The 18,529-nt window shown below is 40.4% G+C and overlaps 1 protein-coding gene across 3 annotated transcripts in view; it reads left to right on the top strand.

Annotated features, from left to right (window-relative positions):
- ENPP6 (ectonucleotide pyrophosphatase/phosphodiesterase 6) overlaps positions 1-15,036 on the top strand; it is a 68,138-nt gene extending 53,102 nt beyond the window's left edge. For all 3 annotated transcript variants that reach the window (XM_056551695.1, XM_056551691.1, XM_056551690.1), the window contains exons 3-8: positions 1,807-1,918; positions 2,281-2,422; positions 12,043-12,222; positions 12,790-12,927; positions 13,003-13,126; positions 14,721-15,036. In XM_056551695.1, the coding sequence (XP_056407670.1) occupies positions 1,807-1,918; positions 2,281-2,422; positions 12,043-12,222; positions 12,790-12,927; positions 13,003-13,126; positions 14,721-14,926 (902 nt within the window). In that variant the 3' untranslated portion in view covers positions 14,927-15,036. The remainder of the gene's footprint in view (positions 1-1,806; positions 1,919-2,280; positions 2,423-12,042; positions 12,223-12,789; positions 12,928-13,002; positions 13,127-14,720) is intronic.
- The last annotated feature ends 3,493 nt before the right edge of the window (positions 15,037-18,529 follow it).

Raw genomic sequence — 18,529 nt, 5'->3', positions numbered from 1 at the left:
ACAAAAACCCTGACCCTCACAAATGGGCGTAGTTAAGGGTTAAATTAGCTATCCTATATTTTAAGTGGACATATAAGTAACATGTGACCAAGTATTATCGAAATATCTCCAGCCGTTTGGAAGTTATGCAGTAACATATATTTCCCATTGACTTGTATAGGACTTTAAACATAAACCCTGCCCCTGGCAAATGGGGGTGAGTAAGGGTTAAATCACCTATCCTATGTTTGTTGTTGACATATAAGTAACATGTGTGCCAAGTTTCATGTTAATATCTTTAGCCGTTTGGAAGTTTTTGTGGAACATACACACACACACATTGACTTTTATATTTAGATTCTTTGCTATCAATTGCACTTTGATAGTGATACATTTGGTCGATGCATTCTGGGCCTCATGTGCTATTTTGTTTTCCTTTAAAAACTACTGATTGTAGCTATTTTTTTTAACCAATCTGTCACTTTCTGGTTATTTTCTGAAAAGAGGTTTGTTTTTTTCCCCCTCTGATTTTTTCCCCCACAATAGGAGTCATTTATGACAGTTTTTTTTTGGACAGGGTGATAGTTTATGATAACAATTTGCTTCCAATTGGATTCTTGGGACTTTGTTTCTGGACTTCATGGAGTCTAGGAATCTGCTTCTCCCCCTCCCCCCCCCCCCCCCCTCCTTCTTTCCTTTTCTCTATCTCTATATACCCTACCTAACTATTTTATTACTTAAACTACTACAGCTTATTCTTATTGTTCATAATGGAAGCATGAATGAATAGTTCAGGTACAGTATTTACTAATAACTCTGACTTGGCGTGCAGCATAATCTACCTTATTAAGACCAATCGGGAGATTGTCTATACAGTACCTTCATATGGCCACCATTATATTACAGTATATTCCATCTTTGCACGTCTTCTTAGGTGCCTACTTTTTCCTGCATGTTTGCTGGAAAAACTTGAGGACCTGTGCACAAATCACTTGTGCCCATGTGCAGTGCTATGCTGACTTCTTTTCTGCACCGTTCCCCACCTCCCATTTAGGTCAATGTGGTTTCTGTGGCAAAAAAAACATGCAGCTGTGTGAACATTCCCTTACAGTGTTTGTTCGTACCATCTGACATAAATGTACCCTACAGATGAAACTTTAAAGCGGTACTCCGGCGCTAAACATCTTATCCCCTATCAAAAGGATAGGGGATAAGATTTTAGATTGCGGGGAACCCTGCCGCTGAGGACCCCTGCGATCTCTCCTGCAGCAACCCCGTTTTTCAGCTGCACAGAGCAAGGATCGTTCTGTGGCTGATGACAGGCAGTGCAGGGGATGGAGTATCGTGGCGTCACGGCTCCGCCCCTTGTGACATCACGCCCTCCCCCTCAGTGCAAGTCCATAGACTTGTAACATCAACCATCTTAAAGGGGTACTCCGGTGGAAAACTTTTTTTTTTTTTTTTTTTTATGAACTGGTGCCAGAAAGTTAAACAGATTTGTAAATGACTTCTATTTAAAAAATCTTTATCCTTTCAGTACTTTTTAACAGCTGTTTGCTACAGAGGAAAATCTTTATTTTTTTTATTTTTTGTGCTGTCCACAGTGCTCTCCACTGACACCTTATGCCCGTATCAGGAACTGTCCAGAGCAGGAGAAAATCCCCTTAGCAAACCTATGCTGCTCTGGACAGTTCCTGAATTGTTATATTTTATATCGAACAATTTCAATGTCTTATTTTATTTATATGTTTAGTTATTTATAGCTGTGTGGCCTTCATATATAAAGTGTAAGTAATTGAAAAATAACTTATTTATCCTTTTTTACAGGCTGTGAAGTTGAAATTCTTGGTGTTAGACCCAATTATTGCCGAGAATATTACAATTTCCCATCAGATGCTAATTTTACAAGGGCAGTCAATGACGCTGTTCAATCTCTGAGGTACTGAAAAACATGTTTTATATATTTTTTAAGTATTTTATTTAATTGTAGATAAATATATATATATATATATATATATATATATATATATATATATGAAACATGAATTTATGTGCCACTACTTTTTTACTATCGTATTCTATGAACTGTGCATGATATCTGTGAAATACATAAGGCTAAACAGTTCAAATTTATAGACGAAACATAATGTATATACACTTCATGCTTTTAATTATGTTACAAATACAGAAAAAAAAACATTTTTATAAATGTACATTTTTAATATTGTCAAGGAGCATTTTTCTGTATTTTATTATGAAGTATTATTGCTATGATGATGTAATTTATTTCTGGTTTTACAGGAATGGCAGTGCTGAAATGGCTGCTGTCTATTATGAACGTATTGATGTTGAAGGTCATCACTTTGGACCCTGGTCTGAGGAAAGAAAAAATGCCACTAGAGTAGTAGATCAAATGTTACAAAGCCTGGATCAACAGATTAGGGTAATTATTTAAGTATATTTATTGCAAAACTGAAATCCTTCTCAAAATACTGAGAAAAGAGAAAAAATTTGATCATGTGGCACTTTATTTCTTGCTATAGCATAAAACAAGGTTTCAGGGCACCAGAACAAAATCTGTAATGGGGTCCCAGACTAAGACATGTCAATGATACTGCTGGTTTTCTCTTATGGAATAGAGGGGCAACATGGCCCACCTCATGCACCAGAGCCCAGGTATAATTGAAGATTTTCCTAGTTTTAATGACAGAAAATATAGATCTTATTAACAGGAGGCGAGCAATATGTGCATAATTCCTTCTTTACTGACTCACAGCAGTGAAGTAGTTTATGAAAGATTACAAACAAGATAACTTTAAGGTGAAACAAAACATTACAGGTAACAGTTGATATCCAATCATATATGAGGACAGGTGATAGTCTGTTCGTAGGTGTAGCTCCTCCCTCTTTCTGCGAACGGACGATCCAGAGATACGGTATATGGATAGTCCATCGGCTTTTGGAATTAAGATAAACTATCCAAACAAATGAAGTCCTGTAGCTCCAGGTGAAGGTCTAAGTTTGAAGACTGTAAGTAGTCTTGGTAATTGAAAGAAGAAACATCAACGGAAATCAACCAACTGAGGTGTAAGCTGAAAAACATAATAAGGGAGGGATAAAATATAGGGAGGGATATTGCTTGCCTCCTGTCATTAATAAAATCTATATTTGACATCATTAAAACTAGGAAAATCTTCAATTTTATGTCCGACAGGAGGCTCACAATATGTGCAAGTTTAAAGCTATATAGTAATATGAACGTAACATAGCATGTACATTACAAAATAGACGTGGAAACATGAGAGTCTGGTCTGAAGTAAAAAGTCTTAAAAGTGGATTCAGAGGACCAATTGCCTTGAGGAGATCAGCGAGTGAACCTCCTGCTTGAATAGTTTTAGTGGACATTGCTCCTCGAGTAGAGTGGGCACCAAATTTGGAAACATAAATTCCAGACATATTCATGGCTTGCCTGCCCCATCTCTCTAAAGTAGTAGATGTAACAGGAACAGTATTAAATAAGAAGTTGAGAAGAGGAATTGTTGCGACAGGAAATAGTTTTGAGTTCATAAGACTTCAGACATCTAACCACACATAATTTGGGATGATGTGTAAAAGATGGATAGAAAACTGAATGGGTTGGTTTTGGTACGATGAGAAATTGTAAAATGAACTCCGTGTGGAGAAAAAGATCTATGAGAAACGTCTAAAGCTTTCACATCGGAAACTCTCTTGATCGAGACAAGACAGAGGACGGTAAGTTTAATAGATAAAAGTTTTAAAGGAAAGAAAGTCATTGTCTGAAAACAGGTTTAGAACAAGGGAAACATCCCAGGTGGATTCGTATTTCAGACGAGGAGGTCTCCTAAAATGAATTCCTTTAAGTAAACGGCATACAAGAGGATGTTTGCCAATCAAAAGGGTATCAATATGTTCATGTTCTGCAGAAATGGCAGAACGATAGAGGTTAAGTGTTCTATAAGCTTTTCCTAAATCGAAGGAAGCTGAAAGAAAATTCAGGATATGAGGGATAGGTGCTTGAACTGGATACAAAGATCGATGAGAGCACCAATGAACCCAAAATCTCCAGGTGATCTGTAACCTTTATGGGTGCCTGGAGCCCAGGCTTCAGAGAGAATTTCTCTAGATGACTGTGAAAGTTCGCAATCAACTGAGAGTGACCCGTGATCAGCCAAGCGATGAGGGACAGAGAGCCCGATTGAATTAGAGGATATGGGTTCCCTGAATGATCCTGAAGGAGAAGAGGAGACACAGGTAAAATCCTTGGGATGTCCATTGATAAGCTGAGGACTTGGGGAAACCAAGTTTGGGATGGCCACCATGGAGTTATCACCTGAGAGAGAACTCTTGGGATCATTGAAAAGGGGGGAAAAGCGTACAGAGTCTCCTGAAGCCATATCTATAGAAAGGCATCTATTCCGAGTGCGTCTGAGTCCGGACGCCAACTGAAGAACAGAGGAAGCTGGCTGTTCAAACGGGAGGCGAATAAATCCATATAAAGGGGACTCCAGAGGGTATTGAGAGAAGAGAAAATGGAAGAATCTAGTTTCCAGTTGCTGGAATCTGTAAGGAAGTGAGAGTTCCAGTTTTCCATTGAGTTGGCTTGACCAGGGAAGTATTCTGCTTTTCAAATTATATTCTTCTTAAAACAGAAATGCCAAAAATCTTTCACGATTTCTGACAAGATTTTGGATGTTGTACCTCCCAAGCGGGTTGATGTACTGAACTGCTGAGCTATTGTCCATACGAAGCAAAATACAGCAAGGCGATTTGTATTTCACAAAGCTCTTCAGAGCGAAGGAACCTGCTAATAGTTCTAGACAATTTATATGAAGACTGGTCTCTTTCTCTGACCACTTCCCTCCTGTGGTAAGTGGTCCGCAACGAGCTCCCCAACCTTGCAGGCTGGCATCTGATTCTATGATGAGATCCTGTGTACAGTGGAAAATGGTCTTTCCATTCCAAACTTGGATATGATGAAGCCACCATAGAAGTTCCTCTTTTGCTTCGGGAGAGAGAACTATCACATCTGAATAGTCCATACCTTGTCTCAAATGTTGGATCTTGAGACATTGTAGAGCCCGATTACGCAAAGGGGCTGAAAAGATGGCTTGAATTGATGCCGATAATAGACCTATTATACGAGCAATAGTCCGCAAGGATATCGCTTGCTTGTTCAAAATTGATCGGATTTCTTTCCAAATAGTTCGTAGTTTTTTGAGAGGTAGAGTCTTTGGGGTATCTATCATGAATCCCAAAAATTCTACTACCCTTGAAGGGCTCAAAATAGATTTTTGGTAGTTGATGGAAAAACCTAGGGAAATGAGAAGGGACAATGTCCATTGAAGATGACAAAGTATTAGTGTATGGGATTGAGCCATGATGAGGATGTCATCTAAATATATGATTAGACGAACACCTCTGCTTTGTAGAATGGATACTAAGGGTTTCATCAGTTTTGTGAAGCACCACGGAGCTGATGATAGGCCGAAAGGTAGGCACGTAAAATAAAATTTTTGATCTCTCCATAGAAATTGTAGGTAATGTTGATGAGAAGTATGTATGGGAACTGTGAGGTAGGCATCTTTTAGATCCACCTTCACTAACCAATCTCCTTGAATTATAATTTCTCTGAGAAGGTGAATTTCCTCCATTTTGAAATGTTGATATAGGATAAACTTGTTTAGGAGACGTAAATTGAAGACTGGCCTTTGACTTCCGTCCTTTTTTTTTTTTTTTTTTTTTTTTTACTAGAAAAAGGTTGCTCAGGAAACCAGAAGTATGATGCAAAATTGGAGTAATTGCTCCTTTGGAAAAAAAAGTTCTTTGATCTCTAGATCTATGACATTTTGATCCATGCGTGATAATTGAATCGGATGAGGGAACGAATGTTGTATTGGAGGAGATGTTAAATCTATCAGAAAACCTGATACTGAGTTCAGTATCCAGCAATCTGATGTTATGGAGTCTTCCTCCCAAAGGATAGAGAAGAAGATAGAGGAATTGTACTTAGCTGAGGAGGGTCTGGTCCTGGGATAACCACGATTGCCTCTGGCTCTCCATGGGAATCCTCTTCTTGGGAAGAAGGGTACTGGAGAGAAGGATGAGAATTGGAAATTGCTTCTGTCCTGGGAGGGGCCTCTGGGATATTGCCTGGATGAAGAGGCTCTGCTGAGAAAGCAGCCCCAAAAAAATTTGTGGAAAAACTTGGGCCTTATCCAGTCAGGTAAAAATACCAACAAATTCCCAATCTCTTTAATAAAAGCATCTCTGAATAGGAGACATTCGGAAGGCAGATTGTTCTAATTCAGCTGTGGCAAGGTTAGCCAGTTGAGGGTCTAGCCTCATTAAAATGGTGCAGCGTCTTTCCGTTGATATGGCTGCATTTACATTGCCTAGAAGACAAAGGGCTCTTTGGGCCCAACCACGCAAAACAGTGTTGTCAATAGGCTGTCCAGAAATAGAGATGATTAAGACCGCTCAAAAATTTTTGTGAAAGGGCCCAAGACATCTAAGAGCTTGTCTTGACAAGCTTTGAATGATCTGTCAAGGCCTTTTTTGGGGTTCTTCCCCCGATTTGACCAATATGGGGTCAAGTTCCGGGATACATTCTGCTTTTAGCATGCAAAGTGCTATCCGATCTCAGTTTATTACGTGTGGATCTATCAAGCGCTTTCCTTACTCAGGTAGGTAGATATTAAGCCAGATGAGGATTGGATGTTTAATAAGGTCTGGATTAAAATAAGGAGTGCCTTGGCTGTCTAGCATAGCAGAGTCTGGGGTTTCTCCAGTGTCGTCATCATCATAATTGTCTGAAACTTCACCCTCTTCATAATCCATCTCAGCATCAGAGTGGTCGCATATGTCAGAGTATGAGTCTGATGAAGAAGAGGAAGGGACTACAGATGAGTCAGGTTTAGCTCTCTTTTGAGATTTTTTTGCCTGAATGTATTTGTCTTCCTCATGGGCAGAGGGTCTTGGATGCGTAACATTGGCATCAGTCAGGTGACTAGCTGGAGCTGAGCCTTCTGAAATTTCTTGAACTAACCCAGTGTGAGAAAATACCTTAGCTGGGGTTTTTTGGTCTTCATTAGCGCAAAAGTGTGTGCATTTCCCCTGGCGTTTATGTCCATTGGCCAAATTACTGTATTTATCGGGGTATACCGCGCACCAGCCTATAACACGCACCCTCATTTTACCAAGGATATTTGGGTAAAAAAAAGTTTTTTACCCAAATATCCATGGTAAAATGATGGTGCGTGTGTGTGTGCATGCGTATACCCCGATACACCCCCAGGAAAGGCAGGGGGAGAGAGGCCGTCGCTGCCCGCTTCTCTCCCCCTGCCTTTCCTGGGGTCTAGAGCCCTGCTGCCGCCGCTTCTCTCCCGCTGGCTATCGGCAATGGGGCAGTGGCGCCGATAGCTAGGGGGAGAGAAGGGGCAGCGGCACCCATTGCCGGCGCCGCTGACCTGTTGCCTCCCCCATCCCCGGTTGCATAATTACCTGTTGCCGGGGTCGGGTCCGCGCTGCTTCAGGCCTCCTGTGTGCATCCCATGCGTCGTTGCTATGCACTGCACGGCGCGGCGCAATGACGAGTGACACGGTGCCGCTGCCCCTTCTCTCCCCCTGTCTGTCGGCGCCGCTGCCCCATTGCCGGCGCCGCTTCTCTCCCCCTGGCTATCGGCGCCGGCAATGGGGCGCCAGCACCGATAGTCAGGGGGAGAGAACGGGCAGCGGCACCGATAGCCAGGGGGAGAGAAGGGCCAGCAGCAGGGCTCTAGACCCCAGGGCAGGCAGGGGCAGAGAAGCCGGCAGCGTTGGCGGTCTCTGCACCTGCAAAATCTCTGCAGTTTATTGATTTAAAGCGCCCGCTTTAAATCATTGAACTGCAGCGGCTTATCGGCGTATAACACGCAGGTAGACTTTAGGCTAAAAATTTTAGCCTAAAAAGTGCGTGTTATACGCCGATAAAAACGGTAGTTGTAGATTCTTCTGCTGACCAGAAATGATCGGATGGGTTTGAAGAGTGTATAGTGGTTGGTTTTGAATGCCACAGACTCAGATATAGAGTCACAGATGGAAGACATGGCTCATTTAAAAGCTAGGTGTACTGATTCGGACACAGATTGGTCCACCATATTTCTAATCATATTTTGGTCAAGCATTTCACCATCATTGTTACAAGAGGAATTTTTATCCCTAGCTATTTTATTGTGAATGTTTTCAGAAGACATAATGGTCAATACAGTAAGTATGCTCTACGATAATGATGATGACTAATTTTTATGGGGAGTCAACAAGTAATAAAGAATGAATAAATGAAATATATAATGTATAAAATTGTTGTAGCGAGATTTGTAGCGAGTGCTGTGGGCGGGAGGCTGTCAGGGCGACACTGAGGAGACTCAAAGCTGCAGCCGTGAGGTTCAGTGTAATAGGAAACAAATCTCGCGATATGCGAAACAACTGCCAGGCTGAGGAGAAGAAGCTGCGATGTATAGGAGCCGGCGGGAAAATGCCAGGGAATAAAAGATTAGCAATGTGCATATGAAGGTAAATGGAACAGCGATATGTTGTTGTGAGGGGAGGGGAAATGAGGGATGGTAGATAACAGATAAGGGGAGAATATATATTAGGTATGTAAATGAATATGTGGTAAATGTAGAATGAATAGGGGCAATAAGTATGAGGAAAAAGCAAAATGCAATATATATGAATACAATACAATGAATTATGCTGAGTATTGTGAGAGAAAACAATCAATAATACCTATCTGTGAGAGCAGGGAAGAAAGAGGGAGGAACTAAACCTAACAGACTATTTATCACATGTCCTCAAATATGATTGGCTATCTGCTGTTACCTGTAATGTTTGGTTTCACCTTGTTTGTAATCTTTCATTAACTACTTCGCTGCTGTGAGCCAGTAAAGAAGGAATTATGCACATATTGTGAGCCTCCTGTCGGACATAAAATCACAATTTCTGCACATCTTACAGTTAAAGGGATATTTCCTCCTGGGCAATTATGGCAAATTCCTAGGATGTACCATAAATATTTTACACAAGTGGTGTTTATGTAACTCTTATAAAACTCTATGGCAGTCTCATAAACATTGCTAGGGTGCATTCACACCTTATGTATGTGGTAACTGCATAGATATGATGCCAAATACAGCTCTATATGGTTTTCTGATACAAAATGGTATAGAAACGTATTTGGTGTCGGATCTATAGACAGGCATTGAGGAACTTTACAATAAAAAAAAAGTGAATCTATTTTTTTTATATGGTTTGGCATGGTTGAGGTTCAGCCTGTTTTTTTGCAGAACAAAAAAAAGGTTCTATCACAGTTTTTTTCTTCTCAAAACCCTATATTCTCCGTATAAAGTTTTTCAGAGTATTGAGTATTGTAGTCAATAAGAAGCATATAAAACAGTGTGTGCAGAGGGCTTCATATGGTTTGAGCTCATAAGATTTAAAGGGGTACTCCACCCCTAGGCATCTTATCCCCTACTCAAAGGATATGGGATAAAATTTCTGATGGCGTGGGTCCCGCCGCTGGGGACCCCCGCATTCTACCATGTGGCACCCACCTGTAACGGCTTCCGGAACCGCTGGAGGCCCTCAGGCTAATACATCCCGACCACGAGAATGGAAGATCGTGACGTCACGACTCTGCCCCCGTGTGACGTCACACCCACCCCCTCAATGCAAGTCTATGGGAGAGGGCGTGACAGCTGCGCACTTTTATCATGTCAGTTGTAGGCATGGTGCCCTAGATTTGGGGTTATCAGACACAGAAGCATATGACCTGCCTCTGACCCCAGCCTGTCCACCAGCATTCCTGCCAGTGTAAGCAGACAGTGGCAGATGAGCAGAGACGAGACAACCCCTTTAAATCTCTGTTAAATGTAATAGAACACCTAGTGTGTGACCAGAACATATTTTGTGTTTACACAGCACTCGTTAAAAACAGTATTTTCCAGCCTAATGTCCCCAACATAAGTCTTTTGCCCATATCATGTCATAAAGTGCTGCTGCAGTCACATCTTCTTAAAAACAAACAAACAAAAAATTCCAGGAGGTACTGCTCTACAAGACATAACTGGAAAAAATATATATTTATTAACATGTACATGAACAATAATAACATTCTGATGAAAATATTGACAAAGAACCCAGATTATTGCATTTTAAAAATATTTGTAGGAAGATCAGATCTCTGTTTTACTGACACATAGGACCATATCCCCTGCAAAGCCATAAAGTTAAACGACAAATCGCCGGCTTTCCACAGCCCCCACTAAGGGAAGTTAACTGCATACTGTTCATATATTTATTTTGATAACTAAAATATATGCAGTAACTTCCTTAGTTCCCCCTAGAGGTAGTCTGTATATTATTATTTCAATAGTCCCCAGAATTGACTGGGGCAAATGGAGTATTACATGATAGCCATTCAGATGAAATGAAGTCCATGTAATACATGGATGACCAAGTAAACACCCTTTTACACCGGCCTATTATCGGGCAAATGCTAGTTTGTAAAAATGCTTGTTCCTGATATCTGGCCCATGTTTGAGGGTCAGTGATAGGCCAATGAATTAGTAATGTATCTAATAGCATCGTTTGTGCATTCAATAAAATTATAATCAGCTTCACATGCGGTGTATACAGGGGTTGGGCAGCCAATAATGATAAACCTAAAGGGCCACCTGGGCAACCCAGCAATAGTTAGTTCTGACCGGCCTCAGATTTAATTTAGCCATAAAAAGATCAGTAAATGAGTGCTGATCACAGAGATTAGCTTTCGTTATGGACACCTACTCAGTCTGTCTAAGGGTCTATTCACACATACAGTTTTCTGCGCATCAGATTTGATGTGTAATGTCCCAGTACAGAACATAGTCCTGTACTACACTTAGGCCCTGTCAGGTCCCTCAGTGTCCTGGGGGCTCTCCTGCAGTGTCTCCCCCATAGTTAGTGTTACTATGTCTAGCCAGTACACGGTTATGTATTATGTGTATATATTGGAGTTATCACATGTTATGTTATCACATGTTACTCAGAGAGCACCAGTTAAACACATGACTTGCAGCTTGACCTATGTGCTTCTAGCTCAGCCCCCCTTTATAAGAAGCCAGCCATTACAATCTCTCTCTTTCTGCTGAGGACAGCAAAGCACAGACATCACAGATCCTGTGTCCAGTACACCTGGAGTCCATAAAGCCTGGACATCAGCCACATTGTCAGTAAGTCAACTCACCTATGTCTGCTGTCTCTACCAAAGTCAAGTCAATTATAGTAACAGTGGCTGTATTGGAGTCTGACCCAAAAGTACTGCAAGTCCCAGCAAGCTGCAAGACTCTTTCTGTGTTACTGGTCGACTCTCATGGATTCTGGCGTAGCTGTAAAGGATTTAACAGCTGTGTAACCTTTGTAAAGCTACCATTAACCTTTACTCGGTCTTGGACTATTATTGCCCTGCCTAACCTTGGGATAGCGGTGCTACCGTTCAGGTGGTTACCGGAAAACCACTCTGGCGTCACAAACATTAGGAGTTAATAACACCTCGCCCATCGGCTATACCATCTGCCCCATACACCTACACCCTTCACACCCCGTGGTCACAGCACAACTTTGGCGTCACCACAGATGCGCAGGATTTGAAACTGTATTCTGTCACTTAGTTTATATTGAAATCTGCAGCAGAAAATCCTGCGCATCAAATCTGCACAGAATACTGTACATGTGATTAGACCCTAAAGGTGCTTGGAGATGTAATGCTTCTTAGTGGCTCTATGTTTTGGCTCGTGGGTAGGAAGGGAGTCCTGAGCTGTGCTGCCTTCCCTATAAGATACATGTGCCCTTAAATGACATACAGTAGTGTCCTGATGGGACAATCCCTTTTACTTTATGTCCATGCTGGGATTTGATACCCTGTATCAAAAAAACAAAGCACCAACAAAAAGTTTGTAATTCCCTTTTAGATTACAAATTGTTGAGTGATGATTCTTGATTTTTTTTTTTTTTTTTTTTTTTTAGGAAAGTGGACTAAACGATAAAGTAAATGTTATTATGTTCTCTGACCATGGGATGACAGATATATTCTGGATGGAGAAAGTGATAGAACTTAGAAATTATATTGACTTAAATGACATTTTACAAATAAAAGACAGAGGTCCTGTGGTGAGTCTGTGGCCTGCAGAGGGTAAGCACAACAAGGTACGTGGTGCTGTTCTATACCTACACATTAAATGTCATAGTATGCTTACTATGGTTTCAATCATACTTTGGTTATCAGTGATGTTCTAGATATTTTTGAGCTAAAGTGTTATGTAAAAAATGTGCAAAAAACAAATGGAAACAACACAAACAATCTAAGCCTGATATAATTAATTGAATTAATTTCTTTAGGAATCCCTGTTGTCTCTTTATAAAATGATAAAGTAGTTCTCAACATCGGTCAAAGTTCTATAAGAAGGTTCACCAACAATAAACCGATAACAGGGTATCCCACTCCTGAGATCTCTGTCAATAAGCTGTCATTTGTGTTGAAGCCTGGTAACAATTAATCAGTTTCCCTGCAGCACCACCACAGGCCATATGATGCATTACATCAATATAATAAATTTTATAAATATATCAAATCTTTATGGTAGAGATTCTAAAATATGACAATAAAAATATATTATAAAATAGACATGAAAACAAAACATAAATATTTGTAGTTTGTCAGATTGCTTAGTTATATGCTTGTGTCTTCTCACCATGTCTTGTGGCACTTGGCAGGTATACAACCAGTTAAAAACTGTACAGAATATGGCTGTCTATGAAAAGGACCAAATTCCAGAACGATTCTATTATAAAAAGGGAAAATTTGTGCCTCCGTTAACTCTGGTAGCCGAACAGGGATGGTTTATAGCTGAGGTAGGTGTGAATCGTGTGATTTTTATTTTTACTGGTATTGTATGTATAGTACTTATCCATTTTTTTTTAATTTAGAGTAAAGAGAAACTCCCCTTTTGGAATAATGGCACAGTGCCTAATCAAGGCTGGCAGCATGGGTGGCATGGCTATGATAACGAGCTGATGGACATGAATGGATTCTTTTTGGCATCTGGCCCAGGTAAATATTGATATGGATGGTGTTTTTGTTTATGGTGAAGAGCTATTCTTTTAATTGGATAGGGGATAAATAGCTGATCAGGGGTTCAATCACTGGTACCTCCACCAATGAACCAAACTGAGATTAATTGTTCCCTGAATGAACAGCTCGCACCACGCATGCACAGCCAGCACTCCAATAATTCTGTATAAGGCTTCAGAATGTTTCCAATCTAAGGGGACATTTCCGCTCCATTGTTGTGATTGGTGAGGGTCCCACAGATCAGCTGGATAGGAAATACCTACATAGTGATATAACCCCTTTAATGAAGTGAAGCCATTGCCACAGTGTGTTCCTCTGTGACCATGCTAGACAACTATTTGCCAAGAATCTATAGTCATATTAACGGACCTGTTAAGTTATCTTTCTATAATTCCACATGCTCTGACATAGTAACATAGTTCATAAGGTTGAAAAATCAAGTTCAACCTATAACCCTAATGAGTCCCTACTGAGTTGATCCAGAGGAAGGCAAAAAACCCTCATAGTAGAGGTAAAAATTCCTTCCCGACTCCAAATATGGCAGCCATAACAAATCCTTGGATCAACGTTCTGTCCTTATTAATCTAGTATCCATAACCAGCTAAGTAAATTGCAGCGTAGTAAATTACATTTTGTTAAAGGGGAACTCCGTTGCTAGATATCTTATACGGCGGGGAATTACAGTGTAGTAAATTACATTTTGTTAAAGGGGAACTCCGCTGCTAGACATCCTTTGGGTAGGGGATAAATTATCGGATCACAGGGGTTCCGCTGCTGGGGCCCCCGCAATCTCCCGCAGCACCCAGCATTCTAAACAAATGCTGGGTTCCTGCAGCAGTGGTCAAGGCGTGTCGGCCGACATGACCACTGCCATGGACATGAATGGAGGGGGCGTGACGTGACGGCACAAGGGGCGTGGCTGTGACGTCACGATCACGGCCTCCGACTCCGAGCTTTCTGAACAAAATGTTCTGAGCAAGGGATCTTTCAAGATTTTAATGTACATGCATAAAGGATACCACAGAGCAAGTAATGGCAAACTGATATTGCCAATAAACAAAAATAATAGTAATAATGATAAGTAACAGCTTGCACTAAAGACTAAGACTAACACTAAGACTTGCATCGTCTTAACCATGTAACAAAGGTGTGACACTTTTCTATTTATAAGTAATGATATATGATACAATCTCTTGAAGAACAGATATATAGGAATCAATGTAGTCAATCTGGACATAAAAGGTCAGATATCACTGCTTATTCCATAGGTTTTAAACATGGTAAAAATGTTCATGAAATATTAAATTTCTTGTGATCCTGCCATAAAGCTTTTTTACAGATGGCTAGCCATGTGCCCTGCATTAGTCACAATGGTAGTTCTGGGTGTGGTAAAAGACTGATTCATAGTCTCTTTGCCAAAATTTTACCCTGGGCCAATTGTCACCACATACTGTCTACAATGATAAACCACAATCAAAGAAAAGTGGGTAAAAATATATCGGTTTAAAAAGGGATACAAAGTCATTCTAAGGCTCTGGGACTTCATTTAGATTTTGTTTTTCTTCTATTTCAGATTTTAAGGAGAACTTCAAATCTGCACCAATTAGATCAGTCGACGTTTACAATATAATGTGTGAAGTTCTCAGCATGGAGCCACTGCCTAACAATGGATCATGGTCCAGGGTAGAGGGCATGTTAAGAAGTGGAGCACATCCTGGTGTCCTGAAGTCTTTTACATTGATACCCCTTCTGATTACATTTGTAGCACAATGGATTTAGACATTCTTTTCTAGAATTAATAAGAATAGACTAACATTTTTTTTTCATATAAAATATTTAATTTTCCACATCTTTTTACACAAAATTACTTTCTGTACCTGTTTGTTCTGTCAGTTTGACACAAAACATCCACGCAAAAGTGACCTCATTGGCTTAAAGGGATACTCCTTGACATTTTTTTCAAATCAACTGGTGCCAGAAAGTTAAACAGATTTGTAAATTACTTCTATTTAAAAATCTTAATCCTTCCAGTACTTAGCTGCTGTATGTTCCACAGGAAGTTATAGTTCTTTCTGGAGTTCTTTTTAGTCTGACCAAAGTGCTCTCTGCTGACACCTCTATCCATGTCAAGAACTGTCCAAGAGTACAATCAAATCCCCATAGCAAACCTCTCCTGCTCTGGACAGTTCCTGATACAGACAGAGGCGTCAGAAGAGAGCATTGTGATCAGACTGAAAAGAATTCCAGAAAGAAATACAACTTCCTGTGGAGCATACAGCAGCTGATAAGTACTGGAAGGATTAAGATTTTTAAGAGTAATTTACAAATCTGTTTAACTTTCTTGCACCAGTTGATTTTAAAAAAAATTATAAAAAATAAAAAAGGGAATACCCCTTTAACCCCTTAAAGGGTACCTTTCATCAAAAAAAACTTTTTATATATTATAGTTTAATGTATGCAGAATAACTTTCCAATTGCATGTTATTAAAAAATATGCTTCTTTCTATTTAATTTTCCACTTTGAAAAAATGACCACTGGGGGTCTCCCTACCAGTCCTTTTTTATAGATTTCAGACTCATGCAGGAGTCCTAAATCTCAGACTGCAGTCGGGACACAGGCAAACTCCCTGGCAGGGAGCAGTGCTGAGTTTGTCTGTGTTCCGGCTACAGTCTGAGATTTAGGACTCCTTCATGAGTCTGAAATCTATAAAAAAGGATTGGTAGGGAGACCCCTAGTGGTCATTTTTTCAAAGTGGAAAATTAAATAGAAAGAAGCATATTTTTTAATAACATGCTATTGGAAAGTTATTGTGCATACATTAATCTATAATATATCAAAAGTTTTTTTGATGAAAGGTACCCTTTAAGGATGTTTTTCCGCTTTCATTTTTGCTCCTTACATTTTAAAAATCATAAACCTTACAATTTTGCACCTAAAAATCCATATGATGGCTTATTTTTTGCGCCACCAATTCTACTTTGTAATGACATCAGTCACTTTACCCAAAAATCTACAGCGAAACGGAAAAAAAAATAATTGTGCGACAAAATGGAAGATAAAACACCATTTTGTAACTTTTGGGGGCTTCCGTCTCTACGTAGTACATTTTATCTTTATTCTGTAGGTCCATACGATTAAAATGATACTCTACTTATATAGGTTATATTTTGTCGTACTTCTGAAATAATCATAACTACATGCAGGAAAATTTATACATTTTAAATTGTCATCTTCTGAACCCTATAACTTTTTTTTTTTTTTCCATGTACGGGGCGGTATGAGGGCTCATTTTTTGCACCATGATCTGAAGTTTTTATTGGTTTGAAGTTTTGATTGCTTTTTATTATTTTTTATGGTATAAAAAGTGACCAAAAAGACGCTATTTTGGACTTAGGAATTTTTTTGCCCGTACGCCATTGACCGTGCAGTTTAATTAACGATATATTTTTATAGTTTGGACATTTACGCATGCAGCGATACCACATATGTGAAACTTTTATTAGGGAAGAGGTGAAATCATCTTTATTTTATTTTAATTTTTTTGCAATGTTATAGCCCCCATAGGGGACTATAACATGCAGTACATTGATTAAATACACTGATCAATGCCTTTCCATTGCAATGCATTGATCAGTGTTATCGGCTGTTGATTGTTCAAGCCTGGATTTCAGGCTTTGAGCAATCAATCGCCAATCAGACGTGCAGGAGGCAGGTAAAGCACCCTTCTGCTGCGTCATAGCTGATTTTACCGTGATGGTCCCGATCAGCCTGACTGAGCTGCCGGGAAGCTTTCATTTTAGACGCGGCGATCAACTTTGATCGCCGTGTCTAAAGAGTTCATGCCGGACATCTGCCTGAACTGCGATGTCCGGCATTAGCCACGCTGATGGCAGACGGGACCATGCGGGTATGATGCTAGCTCAGCTCCTGAACTCTCTTCATAACCCTCCTGTGTCGCAGTGCCGTTTAGAAACTGCGTTTTGTGACGGAAGATAGTACAGAAGAAAATAGTTCATGAACTATTTTCTTCCGTACTATCTTCCATCACAAAATAACATCCGTTATCAATAACGGACTATAATGGATTAAAACGGATGTTAGAAAAATCCCATAGACTATAATGGGATTTTCTAACGGACGTATAAGATTTGGTTACTGCCGGCAACAGCTGATTTTAGGACGTAACTAGCGATGGAACTTGCTAAAAGGAGTAATTTGCTAGTGTGTAAGAAGCCTTAATTGTAACTTCATTGTCAGACAAGATGGCCAGCTGGGCATTCTCTGAGTCATAATCCACAAAATAGGCCCCCACTGCCTTTGTCAAGTTTTTATGAGTAGATTCCTTTGCGCACATCTGCCGTAAGTCTTCAGGAACTTTCAGCTTTATAGAGAGGTTTCCCCGCAACTTATGTTCCAAAGACTCCCTTGGAGCCTCTCACCTTCTCCATGTTGCTTGGGGCAATGCCCTGGACACTGGATACCAGGCCTCTCACACCAATGGCTGGACCGTAGTGTGAGCTTTGCTGTCTGTATCGCTTTTCTTTTCCTGATCACGGACTCTGCATCCAGAATCCTGAGCTTCTTGTGAGTCTCGCTTCAGCTGCCCTGTTTCTTCTGTCCATTGTTCAGATTCTGCCACTTATAGAGTAAGCATCTCCGTCTCCAGAAGCTTTTTCTCTACAAGTAGATTTCCTTCAAAATGAACTGTTTCTTTTGCCTCAGTTTCCATCTGAGACACTTTTAACCTCTCTTTATCCAGTTGCTGGCAAACCTCACTATAATCCTTCACTCGTTCAAGGACCTGTTGTCACAGTTTTTCCACGTGCTCACTCCCTTTGTGAGTTTCTTTATTGCTTCCTCTTACTGTAGGATAGTGACAGAGGATGTGTCCAGCTTCTGCTGCAGACTCTCTGTCTTCACTCAGAGTTCTTCGTCCAACTGAGCAATCCGCACTTCAACCCTCCCAACTGCAGATTTCTCTTTGTCCAGTTCTGCTACACCTTAGTCTCTGCTTTCTTTTTGAACCTTCATGTTCCCTTCCAGCTTTAAATTTTTCTGCTGCTCACTCTTGAGCTTAACAGAGTTCACTCTTCTCTTTCCAGCAGTTCTGTCATCCTCCAGGGACAGCAGTTGTTCTCTCATCTACTCATTGTCTTTACTCAGCTGCTACATCTTGGACACTTTCTGCTCATAGACTTTTAGCTGAGCCTCTTGTTCAGAGAGCTGCATTCTCAGTGAATCCAAAGTAGCTTCGTGAGACTTGATGTGTGTATTGTTCTGCCCCTCCAGGCTCTGCACCTTAAGGGCCATTACCATTTTCTCCTTCTTGAGCTCTTCCATGGCTACCAACCTAGCCTGGTTATCACTTACTCAATCCGTCT

The sequence above is a fragment of the Hyla sarda genome, chromosome 1 (assembly GCF_029499605.1).
Source record: "Hyla sarda isolate aHylSar1 chromosome 1, aHylSar1.hap1, whole genome shotgun sequence".
Classification (NCBI taxonomy): domain Eukaryota; kingdom Metazoa; phylum Chordata; class Amphibia; order Anura; family Hylidae; genus Hyla; species Hyla sarda.
This window is presented reverse-complemented; position numbering and strand designations above follow the sequence as displayed.